Source organism: Ambystoma mexicanum, chromosome 1p (genome assembly GCF_040938575.1).
Source record: "Ambystoma mexicanum isolate Mex_15411 chromosome 1p, UKY_AmexF1_1, whole genome shotgun sequence".
NCBI lineage: Eukaryota > Metazoa > Chordata > Amphibia > Caudata > Ambystomatidae > Ambystoma > Ambystoma mexicanum.
In genome coordinates this window covers 439,578,276-439,602,475 of record NC_090921.1, presented here as the reverse complement: position 1 = coordinate 439,602,475, position 24,200 = coordinate 439,578,276, and the positions used below count along the sequence as shown (strand labels likewise).

At 46.6% G+C, this 24,200-nt stretch overlaps 1 protein-coding gene across 1 annotated transcript in view; it reads left to right on the top strand.

The window, feature by feature from the left end:
• LOC138572406 (uncharacterized) overlaps positions 1-24,200 on the top strand; it is a 606,109-nt gene that overhangs the window by 321,387 nt on the left and 260,522 nt on the right. The window contains exon 12 of the mRNA XM_069649265.1: positions 2,378-2,482. Coding sequence (XP_069505366.1) covers positions 2,378-2,482 — 105 coding nt within the window. The remainder of the gene's footprint in view (positions 1-2,377; positions 2,483-24,200) is intronic.

The following is a 24,200-nucleotide window of genomic DNA, read 5'->3' as shown; positions in this document are numbered from 1 at the left end:
TGGGAGGGGTGGGGGTGGGAGACATGAGTAGGGGTCTGGTGGAGGCTGCCCCTGCACTGCTGGGGGGTGGGGGTGGTGGGAGACATGAGTGGGGGCCTGGTGGAGGCTGCCCATGGTGGCTGGGGGGTGGGGGTGATAGGGGACATAAGTGGGGGCCTGGTGGAGGGTGGACCTCAGTGCTGGGGGGTGGGGGTGGGGGTGCAGGGAGACATGAGTGGGGGCCTGCTGGCAGTTGCCCCACAGTGCTGGGGGGTGGGGTGGGTGGGAGACATGAGTGGGGGCCTGGTGGAGGGTGCCCCTTAGTGCTGGGCGGGGTGGGAGACATGAGTGAGGGACTGGTGGCAGGTGCCCCACAGTGCTGGGGGGTGGGGTGCAGGGAGACATGAGTGGGGGCCTGGTGGAGGGTGCCCCTCAGTGCTGGGGGTGGTGGTGCTGGGGGACATGAGTGGGGGCCTGGTGGCTGGTGCCCCACAGTGCTGGGGGGTGGGGGTGCTGGGGGACATGAGTGGGGGCCTGGTGGAGGCTGCCCCTGCACTGCTGGGGGGTGGGGGTGGTGGTAGACATGGGTGGGACCCTGGTGGAGTCTGCCCATGGTGGCTGGGGGGTGGGGGTGGTGGTAGACATGGGTGGGGGCCTGGTGGAGGCTGCCCCTGCACTGCTGGGGGGTGAGAGTGATAGGGGACATGAGTGGGGGCCTGGTGGAGGGTGCCCCACAGTGCTGGGGGGTGGGGGGGTGGGAGACATGAGTGGGGGCCTGGTGGAGGGTGCCCCACAGTGCTGGGGGGTGGGGGTGCAGGGAGACATGAGTGGGGGGCTGCTGGCAGGTGCCCCACAGTGCTGGGGGGTGGGGTGGGTGGGAGACATGAGTGGGGGCCTGATGGAGGGTGCCCCTCAGTGCTGGGGGGTGGGGGTGGGTGGGAGACATGAGTGGGGGCCTGGTGGAGGGTGCCCCACAGTGCTGGGGGGTGGGGGTGCTGGGTGACATGAGCAGGTGTGCAGGGTAGTCCCCTGTGGTGTCGGCTGCCTGCAGGGGCCGTGGAGGGTGTACAGGGAATACCTGGGAGCACAAATCGCATGTAGAATTTCCCGCGCACCCCTGTAATCCACGTACCCTTCCAAATGGCGTGTGACCTTCCCGCGCACCCCTGAAATCCACGTACCCAGCCAAATCGCGTGTGGAAATTCCCGCGCACGTACCCGGCCAAATCGCATGTGGAACTTCCCGCGCACCCCTGAAATCCACGTACCCTGCCAAATCGCGTGTGAAACTTCCCGCGCACCCCTGTAATCCACGTACCCAGTGAAATCGCGTGTGGAACTTCCCGCGCACTCCTGAAATCCACGTACCCAGCGAAATCGCGTGTGAAACTTCCCGCGCACCCCTGGAATCCACGTACCCAGCCAAATCGCGTGTGAAACTTCCCGCGCACCCCGAAATACACGCACACGTTATTTTTCAGTCAGCGGGTGTCCGTGTTTGTGGGTACCCCTTTGCACGTCATTTGTCCTGGAGGGCCACAGTATAGGACATACATCATAGCTGTATATAGGTGCTATTTGTTGGCGCCCCTTTTGGCGCACATTCATTACAGGCACAGAGACGCTACCGCCTGCTTTCTTGTGGCGGTCGTGTTTGTGTCTGTGCGCTGGTTTGACCGTGCGCTGTTTTGCCCTATTCGATTCCATGAATACGTGTTGTAGGCGAGCGTGTGGGCGTTCCGCGCACTTGCACCCTGTACTTCCCCCGTGACGCCCACATTTTGGCAAGTTGTTCCCCATTCTGAGTGTTACGCCCCGTGTTCCGCCAACTTTTGTTGTGTGCGCCGCGCTATGTGCGATTTTCGCTGTGGCCTGTGCGATTTTCGCTGTGACCTGGCGCACGCCGTTAGATGGCCTGTGCGCCAACGTGCGCCGCGCACTTTTTTAGCGCACATCCGATGGTTTTCTCGCGCACGGCCTTCCATGAATTGATGTGCGCTGTTTTTCGTGCAAATTTCGCACTTGCACTGCGATTTTCGCTATTCCACTGCGAATCACACGTTTTTGGCCACTTGCGCCGCGCTAATTATTCCATGAATCGGCCTGTTAATGTGCACGCATTGGTGGTGTATTGCAGGTAACCCACCTACTCCAGAATTCTAATTTGTTAGTGTGAATGCTTTTCTGACATGTTGACCATAATATATTTATTTTTTTAAGCAATTTTATTTATTGATCGAGGGTATTAACATTTAAAGCAGATAAAGTCATAAACATAATATGTTTTTAATGAAAAAATGTAATAGTCAATATTTCAGAATTAACAATTGTTCCGCTATATTCATGCTGTAGATTCCTATACATTCCATGATTCATTTCATTATTCCCATACTAATAGGGAGTGCATGCAACCAATGAGTGAGAGGAGAGAAAGACCATCTTCTGTAATGGATGTTGGCTTATCTCGCAACAACAAAGAACAATGCAATTTCAGCGAGAACAGGTATGACATGAGGAAGTAGCTGTGCTTAAGGTGCCCAATAAATTGACCTATATTGATATAACTTTAGTTAGAAAATGAAACAGCATTACTATGCTCTGCTATGTTAGGATTTACAATGTGATTCACATTTCGCTGCTAGACCCCTTCCGTGCGAATATTGCCAATGACCTTCCAAATCATCGTTTAATTAGCTCTCAGTAGTAGGCATCTGAAAGATATTTTGTTTGATGTTTAAATTCAAGTTAGGGGCGACATTACTAATTTCATGTCCCCGATGTGCAGGCCAAACCACAATTCTGGGTAAGAAAAACTGACACTGACTTCTCAAACTCTAAATGTATTTAAAGAAATATAGTTCACTTCAAGCAAATATTGTCTCCAGCTTTATACCAAGGAAATCATTACAATGTTGGATATATCCATAAACAGCTAAATTACCTTTTGCCTGCCTATATGAATATTACTACTATCAGTACACACAAGGATTCATTTCCATGATCAATTCTAGGAATTTATTATATTCTAAAAGATACTAGGCATTGTAAACACACTCCTTCTATGATTGCTTCTATCTAGGCAACACAGTATACTTCAGTGATAGCACTGCCGCTTATCAGCCAGTGTGCGTATATATTGATATAGAACCATTTCAAAATTCGTTAAAAGCACTTGATTTTCTCCATTATCAAGACAAGTATGGTATCAGAGAAAAGTTACTTGGACAAATTACAGTTGTACGTACATAATTCTTTCTACTTAGCTCCCTGTAACAGTGTGGTGTTGTGAATGGAAAGGCTATGCACAGGATATTTCAATTTAGGCAGGAAAAGATTTATCTGGCTCATACATGTTTGTATTAGGAATATAAACTGGCAGGAATTGTGCATTCTTCTTTGAACAGGTGTGTTCAGTTTTCTCAGAATATATATGTGCAGTTTTCAATTAACGTTCAGTGAATTTATGTGCACAGCTTTCAATGAGCATGTATGTTATTTTCAATCTATAAGTGTGTGTAACTTTCAATGTATTTCTATTCATTTGCCTTTAGAGTGGCAGGAATCTGGCTGGAAATGTGTTCTCCAGTATAATGTTCCTTTTTAAAGCACGCTTGTCCTTTCATGGTACACATAGGTCTGCATGTGCATTTCAGGATAGTGAATTTCACGGGGTTAACACTTTGAACAATGTTCTGTTTATTGCATGAATTTGCTGTGCTAATTGCTTTTGTGCAAAGCTCTAATTTATGACTAGGCTCCCCTCCAGACGCACATTTGCATGCTATCACATTAGGTAATAGTATTTCATGAGGACACTATGGCCTGTGTGATTCTATGCCAGCATGAGCAAAATATTCTATTTTTAAAGATGCTTAATTTTTGCAGAGCATAAAGTGTTTACATTGCACCAAATGTCAGTTTTGAACTGCACCTCTCAATACAAGAATATATTGGGCTTTAGGGAAATTACATCTCACTTAGTACTCAATTTAAATGGAGGACACAGGACTCCAAACATAGCACTGCACATGTATGTTTATCACATTAGCATCCCCCTTTAATCCTAATCCTCTATTCTCCTGATTTTACTTTGGGTGCTCTATAGGGACAATTTGGGTTATCTCAGGGCTCTACCTACATTTTAAATGTGGCCTTTTCATTTGGGGAACTCAACATATTCTCAAGCTGCTGCCTCGGCAAGGTCCTTATCAGATGGCTGTCTGGAAGTCAATTTACCATCTCTGTCGGAAACGGCTTCTGATCCTTCTCCAGCCTCCCTGTAATCCAGTCATCCAGATGGTTTCATCTCCTCAGCCATCACTTTTAAGGTGTATCCAAAAATATTCTTCAATATTAAAATTCTAATTAATTATAACTATCTGTGTTCAAGATATTTTATCATCCTCAGCTCCTGCCCTCATCTTGTGAATAGCTGTGGCTTACACCAGTCACATGATCTCAAAGGGAGGGGTACACTTACTTCCAAATTTATGAAGAAGCATTTCTTTTTAATAATATCACTCTGGATGTAAATGTATGTAACGCTCACCTGATTCCCACGGAGGCGCAGGTCTGGCTTCGAGTGCTGATGCTTCTTCAATGGTGAAGCGCAGGACTCTGAAGATGGACAGGAAGGGCCCTCTACTCTGGCTTCTCCGGCTCGCAGGAATATTCCCCTTAGGGTCTGAAAGGACCAGCTCTCCAACCTGCTTCTGACGCAGGGGCGCGTTGAACCCAGTTACTTCACTGGATTGAGGTTGGATGGGAGTTCAGGTAAGCTTGATTATACTGGTAAGGCGTGGTAAAAGTTCTGTTGCAAGTTCAAAAGTTCAAGCTTTAAATAATAATGTTCATTGTCTTTTTTCAGGTGATGAATGGAGATTCCTTTGGAGACTTCTTGCAACAAAGCGCTGATGTTGATGTCTTTTCCCCATAGGGGCCGGGGTTCGGAATGCCGGAGATATGGCGCCGACCCGAAGTGAAACGTGCAGTTCCAGTAAAGATCTGGTAAGTCCTAGATGAGCGCTCAGGTAATGTTTTTGCATTCGCTCATCTAATGTCTTTGTCTTTTTTCCCCATAGGGGCCGGGTCCTGCTTGGAAGCAGCAAGACCCGAAATGAAATGGGAATGACCCAACAGGTAAGTCTTAGAAGGAAACTGAGCTTTTCCTATTCCCTTCCTTCTCTCACCTCTTATTCTTGTCTTTTTCTCTAGGCTCTGGGAAGTGGCTGTGTATCCGGATGATCGCTGCTGAAGATGGAGGAACCCAGGAAAGGTGAGTGAAATGCAGCGCTGCAGCGATCGTAACGAAATGCTTTTAAAAATGATGTCTTCCCTTTTAGGATCATTGGTGATGTCTCCGTGGTGCAGATTAGCTGGTAGGTCTCTTGTCTCCCTTTGCAGGTGACCCAGGATGCTGACAGGCGTGGCTGAAGTCCAGATGCAGGAGCTGACACGGTGAGCGTCCAGCTGCGAGGAGCAGAACAACGCGAAGCGTGAGTTGCTGATCGGGTGTGGTTTAAATAGCTTTGGAAGAAGTTCCAAGTGTGTATCCTTCCTCCGATCAGGTATGTATCCTTCCCCGACCACACCCGGGTGGAAAGTAGCCCCACAGGTAAAGTAGTTCCTATTCAGGCCTCAAGAGGGCCTGGATGTGGCAGCATGGTCTGCATCAGGTAAGTGCACATTAAAACACTTGAACACATGTCTAGCTTTATGAGCCTGGCGCCTAAGGCGCCAGGACAGAGGTCCAACATGAGCCTGGCGCCTAAGGCGCCAGGACTGAGTCCAAAGGGCCCCAGCTTGGGCCCGCTGGCACTCCCCTGGGGGAAATGATGCCTGCCTCTGGGGTTGCTGGGTCGGACCTAGCTCCTTGGAGGCAGGCATCATGACAGTACCCCCCTTCAAGGCCCCTCCCAAGGTTCTTCCCTCCGGGGGTTTGGGCTTGTTCAGAAATCTCCGGTGAAACCTTTGTACTAATCGAGGTGCGTGGACATGGTTACTAGGCTCCCACGATCTCTCCTGAGGTCCATATCCCTTCCAGTCAACAAGATAGAAGAGTTTTGACTTTACCACCTTGGAGTCTAAAATGTCTTTAACTTCGAATTCTAATTCCCCTTCAATTTGAACTGGATCTGGAGGCTTGGACAATCGGGTTCCTGGTTGTACTGGCTTCAAAAGTGATGCATGAAAAACTGGATGAATACGCATGTTGGAAGGTAGTTCCAGTTTAAAGGCCACTGGGTTGATTATAGCTTTGATGGGATAAGGTCCTATGAATCTGGGATTGAAGGTTTGCGGGCCCTTGAGGGGTAAATGTTTAGTTGCTAGCCATACCTGGTCTCCTACTTGGTAAGAAGGAGTTTTACTTCGGTGCAAATCAGCGTTTTCTTTATACTTTTTCTTGGCTTGCTGTAAATGAGTTGCAGCTTCTTTGAAGTCTCGGGTTATTGTGGAATGCAGATGATTTACTGCGGGCATTTCCAGGGTCAGAGGTGGATCTAGATCAGAGGTCCGAGAATGGTGACCATACAAAGTATAAAAGGGGGTTTGTCCGGTTCCAGAATGCACTGAATTGTTGTATGCATATTCTGCGATCCAAAGGATGTCTTTCCAATTTAACTCGGATTGGTGTAACATGCACCGAAGATATTGCTCGAGAGTCTGATTGGTTCTCTCGGTTTGTCCGTCGGTCTGGGGGTGGTGGCTGGTGGATAACCGCACATCTATTTGTGCTAGTTGGCAACACTTCTTCCAAAAATGTGAGATAAATTGACTTCCACGATCCAAGACTAAAATGGAAGGGAAACCATGTATGCGAACTATATTCTCCAGGAATTCCTTGGCCAAGGTGGAAGCTGAAGGCAAACCCTTTAAAGGGATAAAGTGGGCCATTTTGGAGAATAGGTCCACAATTACAAGGATTGTGTTGTAACCAGCACAAGGAGGCAGATCTGTTATAAAGTCCATTGACAGGGTGTGCCATGGTGCCGGTGGAATATCCAAGGGTTGAAGTAGGCCGGCTGGCCTTTTCTTTTGAGCCTTGTTTTGGGCGCAAATTCCACAAGACAGTACAAAAGACTTTATGTCTTTTCTCCAAGAAGGCCACCAGAAGTGGCGTTTGATTTTTGCCTCCGTTTTAGCGATACCAGGGTGTCCTTCCATTAAAGATTCATGATGATGGGCAATAACAAGTTCTTGCAATTCTTTACTTGGCAGAAACAACCGCTCCTGGAAGTAGGGTAAGTCATCCTTAACGGTGTAATGAGGACCCTTTTGACTCCATTCCAGTAAGGTTGAAGAGTCTAGAAGTTGTTTTACTTGCATTTGGATATCCTCAATAGATTGCAATGAAGTTAAGCCTAAGATTCTTTGCTCAGGTATGATAGGCACAGGTTCTAAGCTCGAATTAGGTTCTTCCATGCCAATCCGGGATAAGGCGTCTGCTTTTCCATTCTTGCAGCCAGGGCGATAGGTAATTACAAAATCAAATTCTGCAAAGAATAGAGCCCATCGGAGTTGTCGTGAAGATTGAGCTTTGGCCGTCTTTAAATACTGTAAGTTTCTGTGGTCCGTAATTACGGTGATGGTGTGTCTTGCCCCGAGAAGGTAGTGACGCCAAGCCTTGAAAGCAGATTTGATGGCCAGTAACTCTTTATCGGTAATTGCGTAGTTGATTTCAGGAGGAGAACATTTTCTGGACCAAAAGGCCACTGGGTGTAGTTGGTTAGTTTTTGGGTCTCTTTGCGACAAGACAGCTCCCATGGCCGAACTGGAAGCATCGGTTTCCACTATGTACGGGAGATCTGGGTGCGGGTGCTTCAATACAGGTGCAGAGGTGAATTTGGTTTTCAGGTCCTGGAAGGCTTGTTCGGCCTCAAGAGTCCATTCGAAGCGTTTGTTTTTCTTTAGGAGAGCGGTGTTGGGTTGGACTGTTCGGGAAAATTCCGGAATGAATCTTCGATAGAAATTGGCAAAGCCGAGCATGCTCTGAACTCCCTTCACCGAGCTTGGAGATGGCCATTTGAGGATGGCGTCCACCTTTCGCGAGTCCATTCGGACTCCTTGAGGTGTCAGGATGAATCCGAGAAACTCAACTTCTGTGGTATGAAAAACACACTTTTCGAGTTTTGCAAATAGTCTGTGCTGGCGCAGTTTCTCAAGACCTGCCCTAACATGTTTTCTGTGATCATATTCTGAAGAAGAGTACACCAGGATGTCGTCAATGTAAACAATGACGCAGACATCGATAAGTTCCCGAAGAACATCATTCATAAAGTACTGAAAGGCGGCAGGTGCATTGCACAAACCGAAGGGCATCACCTGATATTCGAAGAGCCCAAATTTGGTGCGGAATGCAGTCTTCCATTCGTCGCCTTCTTTTATGCGCACCAGGTGATAAGCTCCTCGGAGATCTAACTTGGTGTACACACAAGCGTCTTTCACCTGGTCGATAAGCTCCGGGATCAAGGGCAGAGGATAACGATTCTTAATTGTTATTTGATTTAGGGCGCGATAGTCTATACACGTTCTAAGGTCACCTTCTTTTTTTGGCACGAAGAACAGAGCTGAAGAGACAGGAGACTTGGACGGGCGAATAAAACCATTGGCTAGGTACTGATCTAAATACTGACGCAAATGCAGGTTCTCAGGTTCCGTAAGAGCATAAATCCTACTACAAGGTAGTTGAGCATTGGGTACCAGATCGATCTGGCAATCATAAGACCGATGGGGAGGTAACGTGTTAGCCTGTTGTTTCTGAAAAACGTCTTGGAATTCCTGGCATTCTGACGGTAGCTGTACAGGGGTGGAAGTTGCTGTGGCTAGACCCATAGCTGGATTTCTTGGATAACAAGTTGGTTCACAATCAGGAAAACTTATCTTCTTTGCTCGCCAGTCAATTCTGGGATTATGTGTTTCTAACCAAGGAATTCCAAGAATTACTTGAAATTGTGGGGCCTTGATCACATCAAACACGATTGCTTCCCGATGTCCATCCTGACCCACCAGTGTCACTTCAACAGTGGAATGCGTTACAGGCCCTGAGGCTATTTCGGTTCCATCTACTGTAGTAATGACATCTTGGGTTACTTTCGGGCGGAGAGGAAGCTTAATCCTGGAAGCCAATTCACGGTCTATGTAATTTCCAATAGCTCCACTGTCGATGTATGCTTTTATAGCATGCAACTGCTGAGGCTGTTTTGGGTCCACAAGCACCATTGGCATGACGAAATGTGAGGTCAAAGAGTTAGTTTTCAAGCTCGGCAAGCGGACCCCTACGCTTGCCGGGCTAGGTCGTTTCCTGAATCAGGTGTCTCTAATTCATTATCAGTAGCTCCAACCACCTTCTTAAGTGGTTTAACTGGACAATTTCGAAGAAAGTGACCGGAAGTCCCGCAATACAGACAAAGTTGCATTTGCCGCCTTCTCTCTCGTTCTTTCTGCGTTAAAGGTCCTTTAACACCACCGATTTGCATAGGTTCAGATACGTCGGTACTCTTGGAGGTAGCGTGGGTTTTGATCGGTGCTCGGTTTTCATACTTGAACCGATCTGCTTTTCTATTTTGAAGTCTGTGATCAAGTTGAACCACCAAGTCAATGTAGTCTGCGCAGACCTGGGGTGGGTTTACTATCTGAGCTAGAACATCCTTAAGCTCTCCGCGCAGGCCTCGATGAAACAATGTGATCCTTTTGCTTTCTGGCCATCCAGTTTCCACAACCAGTCTGTTAAAGGTGGCTATGTAGGACAGAAGATCCTGATTACCTTGTCGTAAGGATAGCAGTTCGTTATCAAGGGCCTGTCCTTGAGAGTGTCGAGCGAACAATCTTTCCATGCTGGCCTGGAAGCCCTGAAAATTCTGGAGAATGGGATCATCCTGATTTACCAATGGAATAGACCAATCGGCAGCACTGCCACTGAGGTAAGATAGTATAAAGGCTACCTTGGTCTGGTCGTTAGGGAAGGCTCCGGGTCTGCATAGAAAGTGTAAACGACATTGGTTCATAAAGACGGCATATTTCTTGGGATCCCCCGCAAAACGTTCAGGCGGGGCCAAAGGCATGTGTCCAGGTAGATTAATTTGTACCGGGTTACTCAAACCCATTGATGTGGAAATGTCTCCGGAATTAGGTAAAGGAGTGTGCCCTGCCTGGGCCTGTAATAACCTTTTGGCTAGGTCATCAGTTCTTTCCTTAGATAAGATCAGTTCTCTTTTGAGAGCGTTAGTCTCCTGGCGGGCTGAGTGCACCTCTGCCCGTAATTCCCCCAAAAGCTGGGCCAGCTGGTCAGTCTCGGAAGTCTCCATAGCGCCCGGGTGGGAAATTGTGGGTAGGCTTTGCGTTCTGTAACGCTCACCTGATTCCCACGGAGGCGCAGATCTGGCTTTGAGTGCTGATGCTTCTTCAATGGTGAAGCGCAGGACTCTGAAGATGGACAGGAAGGGCCCTCTACTCTGGCTTCTCCGGCTCGCAGGAATATTCCCCTTAGGGTCTGAAAGGACGAGCTCTCCAACCTGCTTCTGACGCAGGGGGGCGTTGAACCCAGTTACTTCACTGGATTGAGGTTGGATGGGAGTTCAGGTAAGCTTGATTATACTGGTAAGGCGCTGTAAAAGTTCTGTTGCAAGTTCAAAAGTTCAAGCTTTAAATAATAATGTTCATTGTCTTTTTTCAGGTGATGAATGAAGATTCCTTTGGAGACTTCTTGCAACAAAGCGCTGATGTTGATGTCTTTTCCCCATAGGGGCCGGGGTTCGGAATGCCGGAGATATGGCGCCGACCCGAAGTGAAACGTGCAGTTCCAGTAAAGATCTGGTAAGACCTAGATGAGCGCTCAGGTAATGTTTTTGCATTCGCTCATCTAATGTCTTTGTCTTTTTTCCCCATAGGGGCCGGGGTCCTGCTTGGAAGACCGCTTTTCCTATTCCCTTCCTTCTCTCACCTCTTATTCTTGTCTTTTTCTCTAGGCTCTGGGAAGTGGCTGTGTATCCGGATGATCGCTGCTGAAGATGGAGGAACCCAGGAAAGGTGAGTGAAATGCAGCGCTGCAGCGATCGTAACGAAATGCTTTTAAAAATGATGTCTTCCCTTTCAGGATCGTTGGTGATGTCTCCGTGGTGCAGATTAGCTGGTAGGTCTCTTGTCTCCCTTTGCAGGTGACCCAGGATGCTGACAGGCGTGGCTGAAGTCCAGATGCAGGAGCTGACACGGTGAGCGTCCAGCTGCGAGGAGCAGAACAACGCGAAGCGTGAGTTGCTGATCGGGTGTGGTTTAAATAGCTTTGGAAGAAGTTCCAAGTGTGTATCCTTCCTCCGATCAGGTATGTATCCTTCCCCGACCACACCCGGGTGGAAAGTAGCCCCACAGGTAAAGTAGTTCCTATTCAGGCCTCAAGAGGGCCTGGATGTGGCAGCATGGTCTGCATCAGGTAAGTGCACATTAAAACACTTGAACACATGTCTAGCTTTATGAGCCTGGCGCCTAAGGCGCCAGGACAGAGGTCCCACATGAGCCTGGCGCCTAAGGCGCCAGGACTGAGTCCAAAGGGCCCCAGCTTGGGCCCGCTGGCACTCCCCTGGGGGAAATGATGCCTGCCTCTGGGGTTGCTGGGTCGGACCTGGCTCCTTGGAGGTAGGCATCATGACAGTGTATGAGTTTATAAAAATTAGGATCCTTATATTCTGTAGATCAGAAGTAATAATTCAAAATCTTGAATGTTGCTGTGTGAAGGGTATTCACAGAAATAATTACTTTTTCCTATGTATCTTCTTTTTTTCCAATATGACCCAGGCAGAGTTTGGGTTGGGTGAAAGACAATGTCTTTATCTCTGATTTGCAAATAGTATTATGAGAAGTTATATAGAACTCTATATGAGAGGGTGGATCCTTAAACAATTATACAGAAGCTTACTCCTGTCAATATTATTTGATCAAAATATATTTGATTGCGTTATTTTATTGTATGATTTTAAGTATTTAATGTAATGATACATTGAGAATATTTCGGTACTTTTTATGTCCCTATTTATTGGATAATTTATTTGTAATGTATTGTATATTGTTCTTTTTGTGTCAGGTTTTCATGTAAAACCACATCACAATAAATACATTAAATACAATTCATTGATTTCATGATTGCATTTTGGGGTTAAAATGGAACATATGTGACGTTCTTATTCATAAGGTAAGTAAACAAATATTGATTTCTTCTAACAGAGGTCACTGTTGATACATCCCAAATGCATTCTTCTTTATGAGGGGCTTCATATCCCAGCTAGTTTTTTGGCTTTTGCTCAGACATATTTTAAGCTGTTCTCATGTTCTTGGCTAAATGGATTTTATAAAGGGCCTACACTTGGAGGACCTGACAGTCCTCTTTTAAGTTATACATTACCCGGTATCTGGCAGGGGTTTGAGGCCTGGCCTTAGAACTAGTTTTAACATGATGAATCATGATCACCGCCTCATCATGCCTTGTGCTGCGGCTGGGGCAGTAGGAGTGAGGTGAATCTTACGTCAACTCAAGTCACCACCAAGCTACATGTGCCATGACATTGAGAAATTAATATAAAGCTTCCCACCTTATAAAAGTGGGGGAAGGTTTAAGGGGCTGAAGGGGCATGTCCTGGCACAAGCCTAATGGAAACGTGAATCTCCTCAGCTCGGCGGCACTGCTAAGAAGGCGGATGGCATTTGAGCATACACAACCGGCCTTTGTGATTCCATACCACCGTTTCATTCATATGAAGGCTTGAAGTTTCAAGTTCTTGATTTTGGAGTGCTCCATTTGCTGGCTGCGGTTGAATTCCCAGTGTGCCAATCTGAGATTAGCCCTCCCAAGATGGAGCCTTCCTGTCCTTCTCCTTGTTTGACGTGCAGAGTAGAAATTTGAACATATCGCAGAGATCTCTTGGATAGTTTATTATTTTGCAATCACCAGCTACGCTCCACGGATGGAACAATAGTTGTTTTATTTAGCGAGGCGCAGCACGTTTGAACTTCCCCTCCCAATTCTTTTTATTCCAATATGGCTTTGAGGGGAGAGACGCTTTTTTTGGTGTCTCAGGTGTCCATTTGAGGAGGTAAGGGCTGTAATCTGTTTTGCCCATAGAAGCTAATAAAGATAGCAGCGTGGCCTTTAAGGCTTTTTAGACTTCCTGGTGTGCTGTGGCTGTGGAGGACCTGTACTATAGGTGTATGCTGCTGGTGGAGCAGTTATCCTGCTCTATGGGATCAGCCTGAAGTGGACGGAGGAGATATGGGCTTAGGTGACTTACGCCACTAAAATCATTGGGGGAGGCCGGAAGATCCAACAATTTATCTTAAATTCAGCTGGACTGTTTCAATCCTGCTCCTTACTTCACATCTGGAGAACATTGGGTAGATTTTGGAACATTGTTATTAGATTTTCCTGTACGTGTTCTTGGCTCTAGGCTCCCACCATGAAGTCTCACACATCAAAGGAAAAAGAGAAGGAAAAGGCCACCTCTTCAAATAAAACCATGCTTCAACCAACTAAAAGTACTGCTGCTGGAATATTGTGGTTGCTGTTTTCATCTACCTCTCAGAAGGAGTTCGACTCACAACCAGCAACTAAAGGTGATATTACTCAGCTCCTGCAAACCATTCAGAAGGATATGGCGACCACGCTGCAAGAGTTGAATGTCTCATTTCAAGAACTCACTCAAAATGTGCAAAATACTCAACAGTGGCTAGCTGATCTTGAAAATGCATATTGTGAACAGGAGAATCTTCATGTCGATCTGGAACTCATACTTCGCAATTTGGAATTGCAATAGGTCTCTGTAGATGAGAAGCTGAAGGACATTGAAAATCATTCGTGCAGGAACAACATTTGGCTTTGGGGAGTTCCTAGAGAAATAACTTATCATGACTTGGAGGATTATGTGCAAGACTTGCTCCTTGAGGTTCTGGGGGATTCTACGAGAGTGGATCTCACTCTAGACCGAACACATCGAGTATTTAAAATGTTTTCACAATGCCAGAATCTTATACCCAATGTATTAACTAGAGTACATTTTTTCAAGTCAAAAGAATTGATCTTTCTGAAGGCCCAACACACACAATGGAATCCCTTTCAGGGGCCATACCATCTCACTTTTTCAAGATTGGGCTCCAGGCACAAATCAAAAAACGGAAACTGTTGACACAATGGCTTCACCTCAAAGCAATTCCTCATAGGTGGTGGTATCCCTTCAAAATAGTTTTTAGTATTGATGGCACTCAGTATCAATTCACCACTACTTGTGTTGCGGTGGACATACTTAGAATTGCACAGGAGGAAATTCCAGTGCCAGATGGAGACAATCCTTCACATTCACAGGCCAGTTGGGCCACGGCCAGATGTGGAAAAGCTAGGTGCACGGATCGGCAAAGACCATCTCTGAATCGTCGTGAGAGAGGCATGGACTCTGTGACAGCAACTTGAGTTCTGATTTGGTTCGGGGATGGTTTTATTTTTCTCCCTTCTTTTTCATATTGAGGGCAAGTCCCTTTTTTCGCACACTCCAGAGTGAATACAGACTCTAGGGAAATATGGCAAGAGATAGCTTTGCAAGGATAACAAGGTTTAATATTACAGAATACAAATATCAGAAAAGGACTCTGCTACATGAGAACATTCTGGTTCATCTTAGTACAAGCAGAAGCTTAAAAGGCCATGTAGCGTAAAACCCAATCTAAGGCTAAGGTGAGTGCTGCCAAGCCTCCGACCCCCATTGCCATCAAGTTATATCTCAGGATTCATGCTTAAAAAGCAGAGTGCTACGTGCGCATTTGTCCCTCTCCCCTGCCCGCTTCCTCACCCCGTTTGCATCCTGCCTCTCAGCCCTCCCACATGACCTGATTGGCCCAGGCTCCTTTCCCCACAACACAGGCCAAAAGACCTGCTCCATGGCATGCAAACCGTGCCATTTAAGAGACCAAAGAGGCTAAGCTGAGTGCTGCCAGGCCCTCCCGACCCCCATTGCCATCATGTTATATTTCAGGGTTTGTGCTTTAAAAAGCACAAGGAGTGCTCCGTGCGCATTTGTCCCCCTTCCCTGCCCCTTCCTCAATCCGTTTGCATCCCGCCTCACAGCCCTCCCACACAGCCTGTTTGGTCCCCTTCCCCTTAATAGACAACCCAACATGGCTGCCCTACCCGGCAGCCCCAGCTGCTAAGGGCCCCAAGGCAAAAGGCGGCTCCTACAGCAGTGGCTCCAGACAGTGTCTGCAGGTGTCAGTAGGGGAAGCGGCCACCCACTAACATAAACTAAGCCTAAACTACCAACAAACCCTCAATCCCTCAGTGACACATACAACCAAACAGGAGCTTTGTGCCCCATCACCATAGCTCACTCAATGCACTGAGCTCAAGAGAAAGGACTAGCAGTGCCCCCACCTGAGTCCCCGGGGCAGTGCCATACTCCAACCACCCCCCCCCAACAACAGCCTACAACAAGGTGGTTGCAAAGGCATAATCCCACGTGCAAAACAGCAGTAGCAGTCAGCTGCAGTACCCAGATGCGCCAAATGAGGAGCACACTGCCGTCGACCTGCACCAGCGGGTAAGGTAGGAAGAATTTTGACTGATACTGATAACCACCCAACATTTCAACCCACCACACAGTAAAGAAATACACCAACCAACCACATCCATCACACTCACTAGGAAATCCATCATCAACGCAAAATGTTTTAAAAACCTATCATACTGTCAAACCTATGCCTCTCTCCCACTATACAGGGCTCTCAAATCTAGATGTACCCCCACCCATATCTGCATATTATATTGTGAAACCTACTGTATTGTGAAACATAGGCCTCTGTCCCACTATACAGGACGCTCAAATCTAAGTGTATCCCCTATATCTGTCTATTATACTTTGAAACCTACAGTTTTGTGAATCCTTGGCACCTCTCACTCTATACAGGACTCTCATATCTAGGTGTGTTTTCTTCCATACCCAAATTGTATTGTGAAACTGTTATAAAGCACAGTCCAGACAGATTTAGGTTACTTCTTAGTAAGTTTACTTCAGTTCTTAAGTTACAGTTACATGGATTAAGACATCAGGAATATAAGACATATGCAATAAAGAGACACCGGCACACATCACCCAGGGAGAGAGGGCTCAACTCATTCAACATAGAACACTCACCACATCATTCTCCCACTCATACATCAACATTCCACAGGCACTCAGGTGACATCATAAATCACATAACAAACCACATCAGACTAACCAAGCACTTCACAACAGAAACCTAGGCCTCTCTCCCACCATACATGGTTCTCAAATCTAGGTGTATCCCCCACCCCACATCTGTGTGTTATATTGTGAAACCTACTGTTTTGTGAAATCTAGGCCTCTCTCCCACTATACAGAGTGCTCAAATCTAAGTGTATCCCCCATATCTGCCTATTATACTTTGATTGGCTGTGGGCTATCTGAGTGGGGGTCATAGGACTGCTGGCAGCTTAGTGGTGATGAATGGATGCTGCGTGGAGCTTGGTGTTGTCTCATGCTCTTGCAGGGCACATTCCTTGGAACAATACTAAATGTTTGCAACCGTGAAGAGACATGGGGAAGTGAACTTCAGTGAGAACTGGCCTTGTGGATTCATTCTGCCTTAATGATGTTGGGCTTAGTGATATCTTTCCATGGAGCTTGGCTGGTGCAGCGCAATTATGCAAGCCTGTGTTTTCGCCATAACTACAAAATGGCATTTCTTTCTTTATTTTACTTTACCTTTTATATTCATAATGCACACCTGGGCACCCGGAGGCATCAGGGCGCAATGTACATACATACATGGGAGGACACATATACAGACCAAGCAGCTGTATTAAAGCAAAGCCATCTAAACAGTAGTGTCAGTATGTGTCTCCTATTGCCATGCATCTGCTATATTGCTTTCACACAGAGTTTCATAGTGCAGTTCTCCCCCCCCATATACACTACACTACCTCATAGGGGGTTCGCCTCACCTGAAAGCACTTAGGAGGGTGGGATAAACTTATTTCCATCCCAACATTTCCCCCTTTTGTTACTTCTGCAGTAACACATTCTCCTCCTCCATATTTAAGCTCGTTGGCACACCCATACGGGTGTTCCTTTTATTGGCACCCAGGCTCCGTACAGATGTCTTAAGCTTTCCCCTGCTTGTGCATACTGCTCAGGTTACATGTCATGTAAATGCATCCCCCAGACAAGTCAACACACACTTCTTTGTAATTGTCAGGGTCGGTGGGGGACAATGGTTGTGTGGCATAGGTTGTCTACTATATCTTCAACAGGGAGGGGTACTATGTGGTGAACTGGGTGGTCAGTCTGTATTTCTAGCTCCTTTGTATCATGGGGTACTTTATTATTACCAATAGTAACCATCATCATTGCACTATTAGGTACTGCTTTGGCACAACACAGCAGGCTCAATTGGCACATGCAGAACATCACCAAGATTTACACAATGATGGGTACCAACATTTTCACTAAAGTTCCAAGCCATGATGGGACCCAACTGAAGGCTGGGGTAAACCAATCTTCTTCTTGAATACCAGCTTCTTTCTTCATCTTCACCCCTAGTTCATGTACTGCTGCAATGGTGTGTGACAATGTTCCATTTTCAGCATCTTTAGAAGGTACAAATTTACAACATGAAGTCACAATCTTTTTGCAAACACCTCCTTCCATGGCTGTCAGGAGATTCAGTACTTATCAGTTATGCATTGTCATTAGTCTTAGGGCCCTCAGCTCCACTATTATGACATTGAACCCCTGTTCAGTATCGTTAGCTAGCTGGATAAACTCCCACCTCACAATCTGTAGCCATTTTGCATTGGCATGCGTCTGCATGCTTGGTATTAGGGATGCAAAAATGTTTCTGCTGAATTGTAGAGCTTGTATTCATTGGGTATTTGTGCAAGCAATTTAGACAAGTCTTTAGATAAGTAATTTGAGGGTCTTCTTCGTAGCTGGTCATGAGGGAGGATACACAAGTTGTGTGTGGGCATCGTGTGTCATGCTTGGATTGTTAGGAACACTGTGGGTGCTTCATCAAGCAGGGGCCCCGCTTTTAGGTCTTCCTCCGGTACCACTTACAGGACAGAGTGCAGTGTTGCTAGTGAACAGTAGCCCCTCCAAGAAGACTGTAGGTGCAAGTATGCTTGCTCACCGCAGACCCAGTAATAGTCCATTAGTGCTGCGGTGCCTTTTCTGATGTCTGGGATTGGAATAGTTCTGTTACACCTCTGGTTTGATTCAACAGAGACAGTTCCTTCACCGTAAAAATACAGTTGATACATCTTTTCTTGATGTATTTGTGCTGGTTCCTCAATAGCTGTAATACAAGTTAATTTGGTGATGTTCTCTGTTAATGTTTGTGCACAGGTCTGTTTGAGTGCTATCATTTTTTCGGTCATCCCTGAAACTCCTTCAGCTTTGCATGGGTGTGTTGTTTCTTGCCATTCAATGTTGACATATCTTGTCCCTTCGATCACCAGATGTGGTTCTTCCAGACGGTTGGTGGAACTGGTTATACATTTTCGGGGATCAGGATCGATGAGTTCTAGATGGACGTTGCGTGCCTGGAAAGTGCCTTTGGTCCTACATAGCACAAGATGAATTAAGCATTGGATCTCTGTCATGGGTTCTTCTTGCGGTACTAAGACCTTGGGTGCCCCAGATGCGTGCAATATTAAGGAACAGACGTAGCAACGGGTTGTTCTTCTTCCCATTGCACGCATGTCAGAGTACCAACTATTCAAGTGCTCTGGGTGGCGCTAGACCATGTTATGCATCATATTTATGTTGGCTTGCTTGTCTTTTCACCCTGTTACTACGTAGCGTGTGTCTTTTCACTACTTTAATTCTGCTGTTTTCTGCTGTTGGTTATATTTGTATCACTGCTTCCATTACACAAAGAGTTTTTTACATTTGGCAGTATTGTTTCGAACATTTTGCTTGTACATACAGTTGCATGGGAGCTGCTACTATTTGCAGGGGTCACATTATGTACTGGTCCTGCTTTTGTTATATCGTTTGGTTCTGAGAGATTGAGTGGTGCACTTTCATTCGTCCTTTCATTCGGGTCAGGGCTAGGCTGGAACTGAGTGTTATTACAATAGAGGATACAGGGCTTGGGGTGAATTCAGTTGCATTAGAGCGTAGAGGGGTAATTTCAGTTACATTGGAAGGTAATTCAGTTACATTCGAAAGTAATATGGTGACATTGGAAGATAAAGTAGTGGCATTAGGCAGTATACTCATGTTCCAGGTCCCCATGGTCCCCTCCCCCCTTCTTTTAGATGGCCAGCCCAGATAAAAGACATTCCCCAATAAATTCCTACTAAAAACATCATTACTGTAAGCAAAATGGTCACAAAATGGAGGCCACACTCATAGATGTACATTCTGGTACTACTAATACTACTTCTATCTACATTTGAAGAATATCTCGGTGTTGTTATCTCCATTGTTGTTTCACCTGTGGGTTTTGGAAAAAACGGGGAAGTGAGGGAAAAACAAGAGGAGGAGCGCGAGGGGGAGAGGGAAGGTAGGGAGGGAGGAAGAGAGAGATAGAAAGAGAGAGCGAGAGAGAGAGATTTTTAATTCACATAGCTGGTGCTATAGCAGCAATTCATGTATTGTGTACTTTTGCACATGCACTTTATATAATCAGCAAGAAGCTACGCAAACTGAAGTAGTTGTGTTGTTTTCATTCTGGACACTAAGTGTCGAGTTGGATGGGTCCCTGCGAATGTCTGAGAGGTGTATCCAATATCTGAGCCCCTATACCTTTACTGCGAGCGAGGTGGAAAACACGACCTTGTAGGGTCCATGGAACCTGGGTTGTTCCATTTTCGCACAAAACGTCTGACATAAACATGTTTACCTGGCAACAGTGCTTGCAAGTGTGTGGCATCAGTTTTTTGTGAAATTGATGTATGTACGTTTTCGGTACCTGCTGGAGCCATTTGTTTTGCGATACATCTTATTGCACGTGTCAGTTGGGACAGATATTGTTTAAATTCCACCCCCAGAATCGCTGATGATCTATGAACATCTGATGTTCTCCTTACAGGCGATAGAGGTGTCTGCATATCCCTGCCAGTTACGATTTTGTGGGGGGACAGGTGGTGGTCCTTACTGGGCTGTGTGCGCAGATAAAACAGAGCCTGGGGCAGGCAATACACCCAATTCTTTTTCAGAGTGTTACATAGTTTGGAGAGTCTACTCTTAAGGAGTGCGTTGATCCTCTCTACCACCACATTTTCTTGTGGGTGGTAAATTGAACACATACGATGTTTGATCCCTAACATGGCAGTTATTTCCTTGAAGAGCTCATTGAAAAAATGGTTTCTGTTATATGATCATAAAACATTGCACACTCTTCAACGGCGAATACCTCTCTGATGAGGAATTTCGCAGCACACCTGACATCTGGGTGGGCACATGGACCAGCTTCAACCCATCTGGAGAACGGACACACCACCACAATCAAATATCGTGCCCCATGGCATCGTTCCCCCATGTCTGCATAATTAATTTGCAGTTCACGGAATGGGCCGACATGGTGGGGCAGTGTTCCTCGCATTGTTCTGAGGGTCATTCCTGTACTAAATACTTGGCACGTGGTACATTGGACAAAAGGTGTTCCTGCAAATTTGGGATAAACCAATATTCTTGAATGTCTGCTGCAATGTGTTGTTTAGAGCTATGAGATGGATAATGCAACTGCTCAAAAGCTGTGTCTAATAACTATACTGGCATCCCTACTTTTCCTGTACTTTGTTGTCTCCACAAGAGGTCTGTGGGCGATTGCACGCACCCACGTTTGAACCATATATCCTATTCTTCTGGGTGTGCTCTATGCTGCAGCTCGATTATCTGTGCGATAGGGAGAGCTCTGTATGTCTATGTATCTGGTTTTACGCTTGCTGTAGTTAAAAAGTACTCAGCATATGTGGGCCCAGGGAGATATGCTGCAGCATCAGTGGCTGCATTTCCCAGCAAGATTTTGTCTGTATTTTGTGTATGTGCTGCACATTTAAGGACCGCCACCACAGAGGGTTCTGCAAGGGCAGAAATCACTGTGTTGAGCAGGGCGGCATGCTGTACTGGTGAGCCATCTGCTCTTCTAAACCCCCTCCTTCTCCAGCGTGACAGACCTGCGTGCACCGTAGTGGTGACTAGATGGTGGCATAGCACCCATTGGAGGCCCACATGGCTTCTATGAACGCTACCAGTCGGCTGCCTGTGCTGAATAATGTGTGGGAAGTCTCCTCATTACCAATGTTTCATATTCCCACTCCTCTAGGCGTACCACTACTGCCCTAACATGTCGTTCACCTGCTTCCTGATCAATTGATGCTGACTCGTCAATGAAGATGATTTCTCCCTCGTCTAGGGGGATGTTTTTGGCTTTGGGGATATCATCATCTTCCCCTTCATAAGATGCACAGTCATGCTGTTGCAAATCTTCGTCGGTGCATGGTTGTGCGAGGAACGTGGCAGGGTTTACTGTCTTGCACCTTGCAACATGGATGTGGGGGATTGACAATATTATTTCATAGGCTAATGCTCTCTGTGTGGTGGGTATGGACTTTGAACGATCCAGTATTGCGAAAAGTGAATGCGCCACATACAACATTACTGAGCACCCCATGACAATTGTGGAGCTTTTTTCAATCGCAAAGGCTGCAGCTGCTTGTTCACAGGTGAATTGTCCCTGCATGACAGACGTTTTCCACTGTAATAGAACAATGGCTTATGGCCCATTGTGCTCTTCTGCTGTCATGGGTGTGCCATTTGAGTGTGAGAAAATATAACATTCCTGTGTGTAATCTGAGGTTGTGAGGACAGGTGCTGTCAAAATTACTTCTTTTAGGTCATTGAAACTAGTTGTCATCTCTGGGGTCCACTCTATTTTGTTGCTCTCTTCTGTTCTTCCTGGAGGCCCTGTAGGAGTGGTCTTGTATGCTGCTTAATTTAAGGTCCATGGTCTGGAAAAGTTGCATAATACTTGGAATTTTTGCATGTCTTTCACTGTGAGTGGTTTGGGAGTGGCACACACCATTGCAGCCCGGTGTAACGCTCACCTGATTCTCGCAGAGGCGCCGGTCTTGACTGGGCGACTACCGTATCTTCAAAGGTGATGTGTAGCACCCGGTTGGCTCTTTGGGCTGGACCTCTGTGCACTGTATGCCTGACGTGTAGAGTAAGATGTCTGCAGATAGAAAATATGGGGTTAATGAACTGGGGTTATTGGGGTGTCCCTATCTCGTTCCTCTTCTCCTCTCCTGTAGACCCCAAAGGTTAACGCTCTCACCTTAGGTAAGTGAATGCCGAGCTCTCCATCTGCCTCGGGGCAGGGTGCTGTAACCAGTTTCTTCACTGGATAGGTAGCGCAGGCCTCTTGACTTCAGAGGACTGCTGTCCGTCATTTACTGCACGAACGGTAAGTTTCGAGTCATTCAAATGTCTTTAAAGTCTTTAGTAATGATGTCTCTTGTTTTGCAGGGTTCCGGCGATGGCGGATGACGGGCTGAAGTGAGTTGAAGATGGAGCCCGTGTGATGAATAGAAGCGCCTGGAAGCACGTAAGTAAGCGCTTGTTGCCTGCTTCACTATGCGCTCTAACTGTCTTTTTATTTTGCAGGTACGAGTTCGGAGCGGCTGCAGGGTGCCGGAATACCCACTGGATTAGATGTGGAAAGGAGTAATGGCACGTGAGTATTAAAGTTCCCCAATGTCTTTAAACGCACCTTGTTTTGTCTTTCAGATGCGGGATGCAGCGCCGAAGGCCTCCGGAGCGTGCAAAGAGTTGGTAAACTTTTGTCTTTCAGATGCCGGAATGCAGTGTGAAGACCTCCGGAGCGCACGAAGAGTAAGTAAGCCTTTGCCTTTCAGATGCCGGAATGCTAACCTGTTCTTTCTTGTCTTTATAGGTGTTGCTGAAGACTGGATTCAGGATGGTAAGCCTTTGCCTTTCAGATGCCGGAATGCTAACCTGTTCTTTCTTGTCTTTATAGGTGTTGCTGAAGACTGGATTCAGGATGGTAAGCCTTTGCCTTTCAGATGCCGGAATGCTAACCTGTTCTTTCTTGTCTTTATAGGTGTTGCTGAAGACTGGATTCAGGATGGTAAGCCTTTTTCCTTAGGCCCAGGACCGGATGCAGAAGACACGATGAGCGTTCTGCTGCAGAGGTTGCAGAATAACGCAAAGCAAGATTCATCCACCGGGTGTGGTTTAAATAGCCTCCTGTAGTGCTTAGGTGTCTCCTTCCACAGCCACGCCTAAGTAAGAAAAGAGTTCCTGGTAAGAAAAGGGTTCCTGCCTTCCAGAAGAGTTCCAGTGTTCTGAATCTAGGGAGTGGCTCCAGCCCCACCCAACAGGAAAAGTAGTTCCAAACAGAAGAGGATCAGAGGCTCAACTGGCAGGCAAGTAAGCAGCATGGTCTGCTGAAGGTAAGTCCACCCAAGCATTATGAGCCCGGCGCTTCCAGCGCTGGGACTGGGCATATTTATGAGCCTGGTGCCACTGGCGCCAGGACTGGGTCCAAAAGGTCCCAATTGGGACTGGTTGGCACTCGGAACCTGGGTTATGGATCTGCTTCCAAGGGAGTTGGGAAAACCCTGACCTTTTGGAAGCAGAGATCATGACACCCGGTCAGGGATTTTTCTTTTTCCATCTTTAGATATGAATTGTGCCAGGTATAGCACCTCCAGTTGGCAGTACTGGAGTTTTGCCATGTCCAAATTGTACCCTTTCATTAGCTAACAGCTGCAGTAATGTGATAGAGTCCCTTCGATAGCCTTGCTCGCTGTCGCTGAAGACCAGTAGGTCATCTACATATTGAATTATAGTGCTGGGTACTTGTATGTTCCAAAAATCTTCATGTAATATCCTGTTAAAAATGCTAGGGCTCTCACAGTACCCCGAGGGCAAATGAGTGTGTTTGTAGTGCTTTCCGCCCAGGGTAAAGGCTGTGAGGTATTGTGAGTCTGGGTGAAGAGGTACTGAGAACAATACATTTTCAAATCTACTGAAGTTTAATAGAGAAACGGCTCGCTTCCTTGGGGATGCTGCAGAAAATAGACGCTGGGTTAGGGACAAGTGGAAACTCCTTCTGTACTACGTCATTGAGGGGGCGGAGATCCTCGATCATCCTCTAACTGCCCCTGTTACCTTTTTAATGGGGTATATGGCCGTATTGCA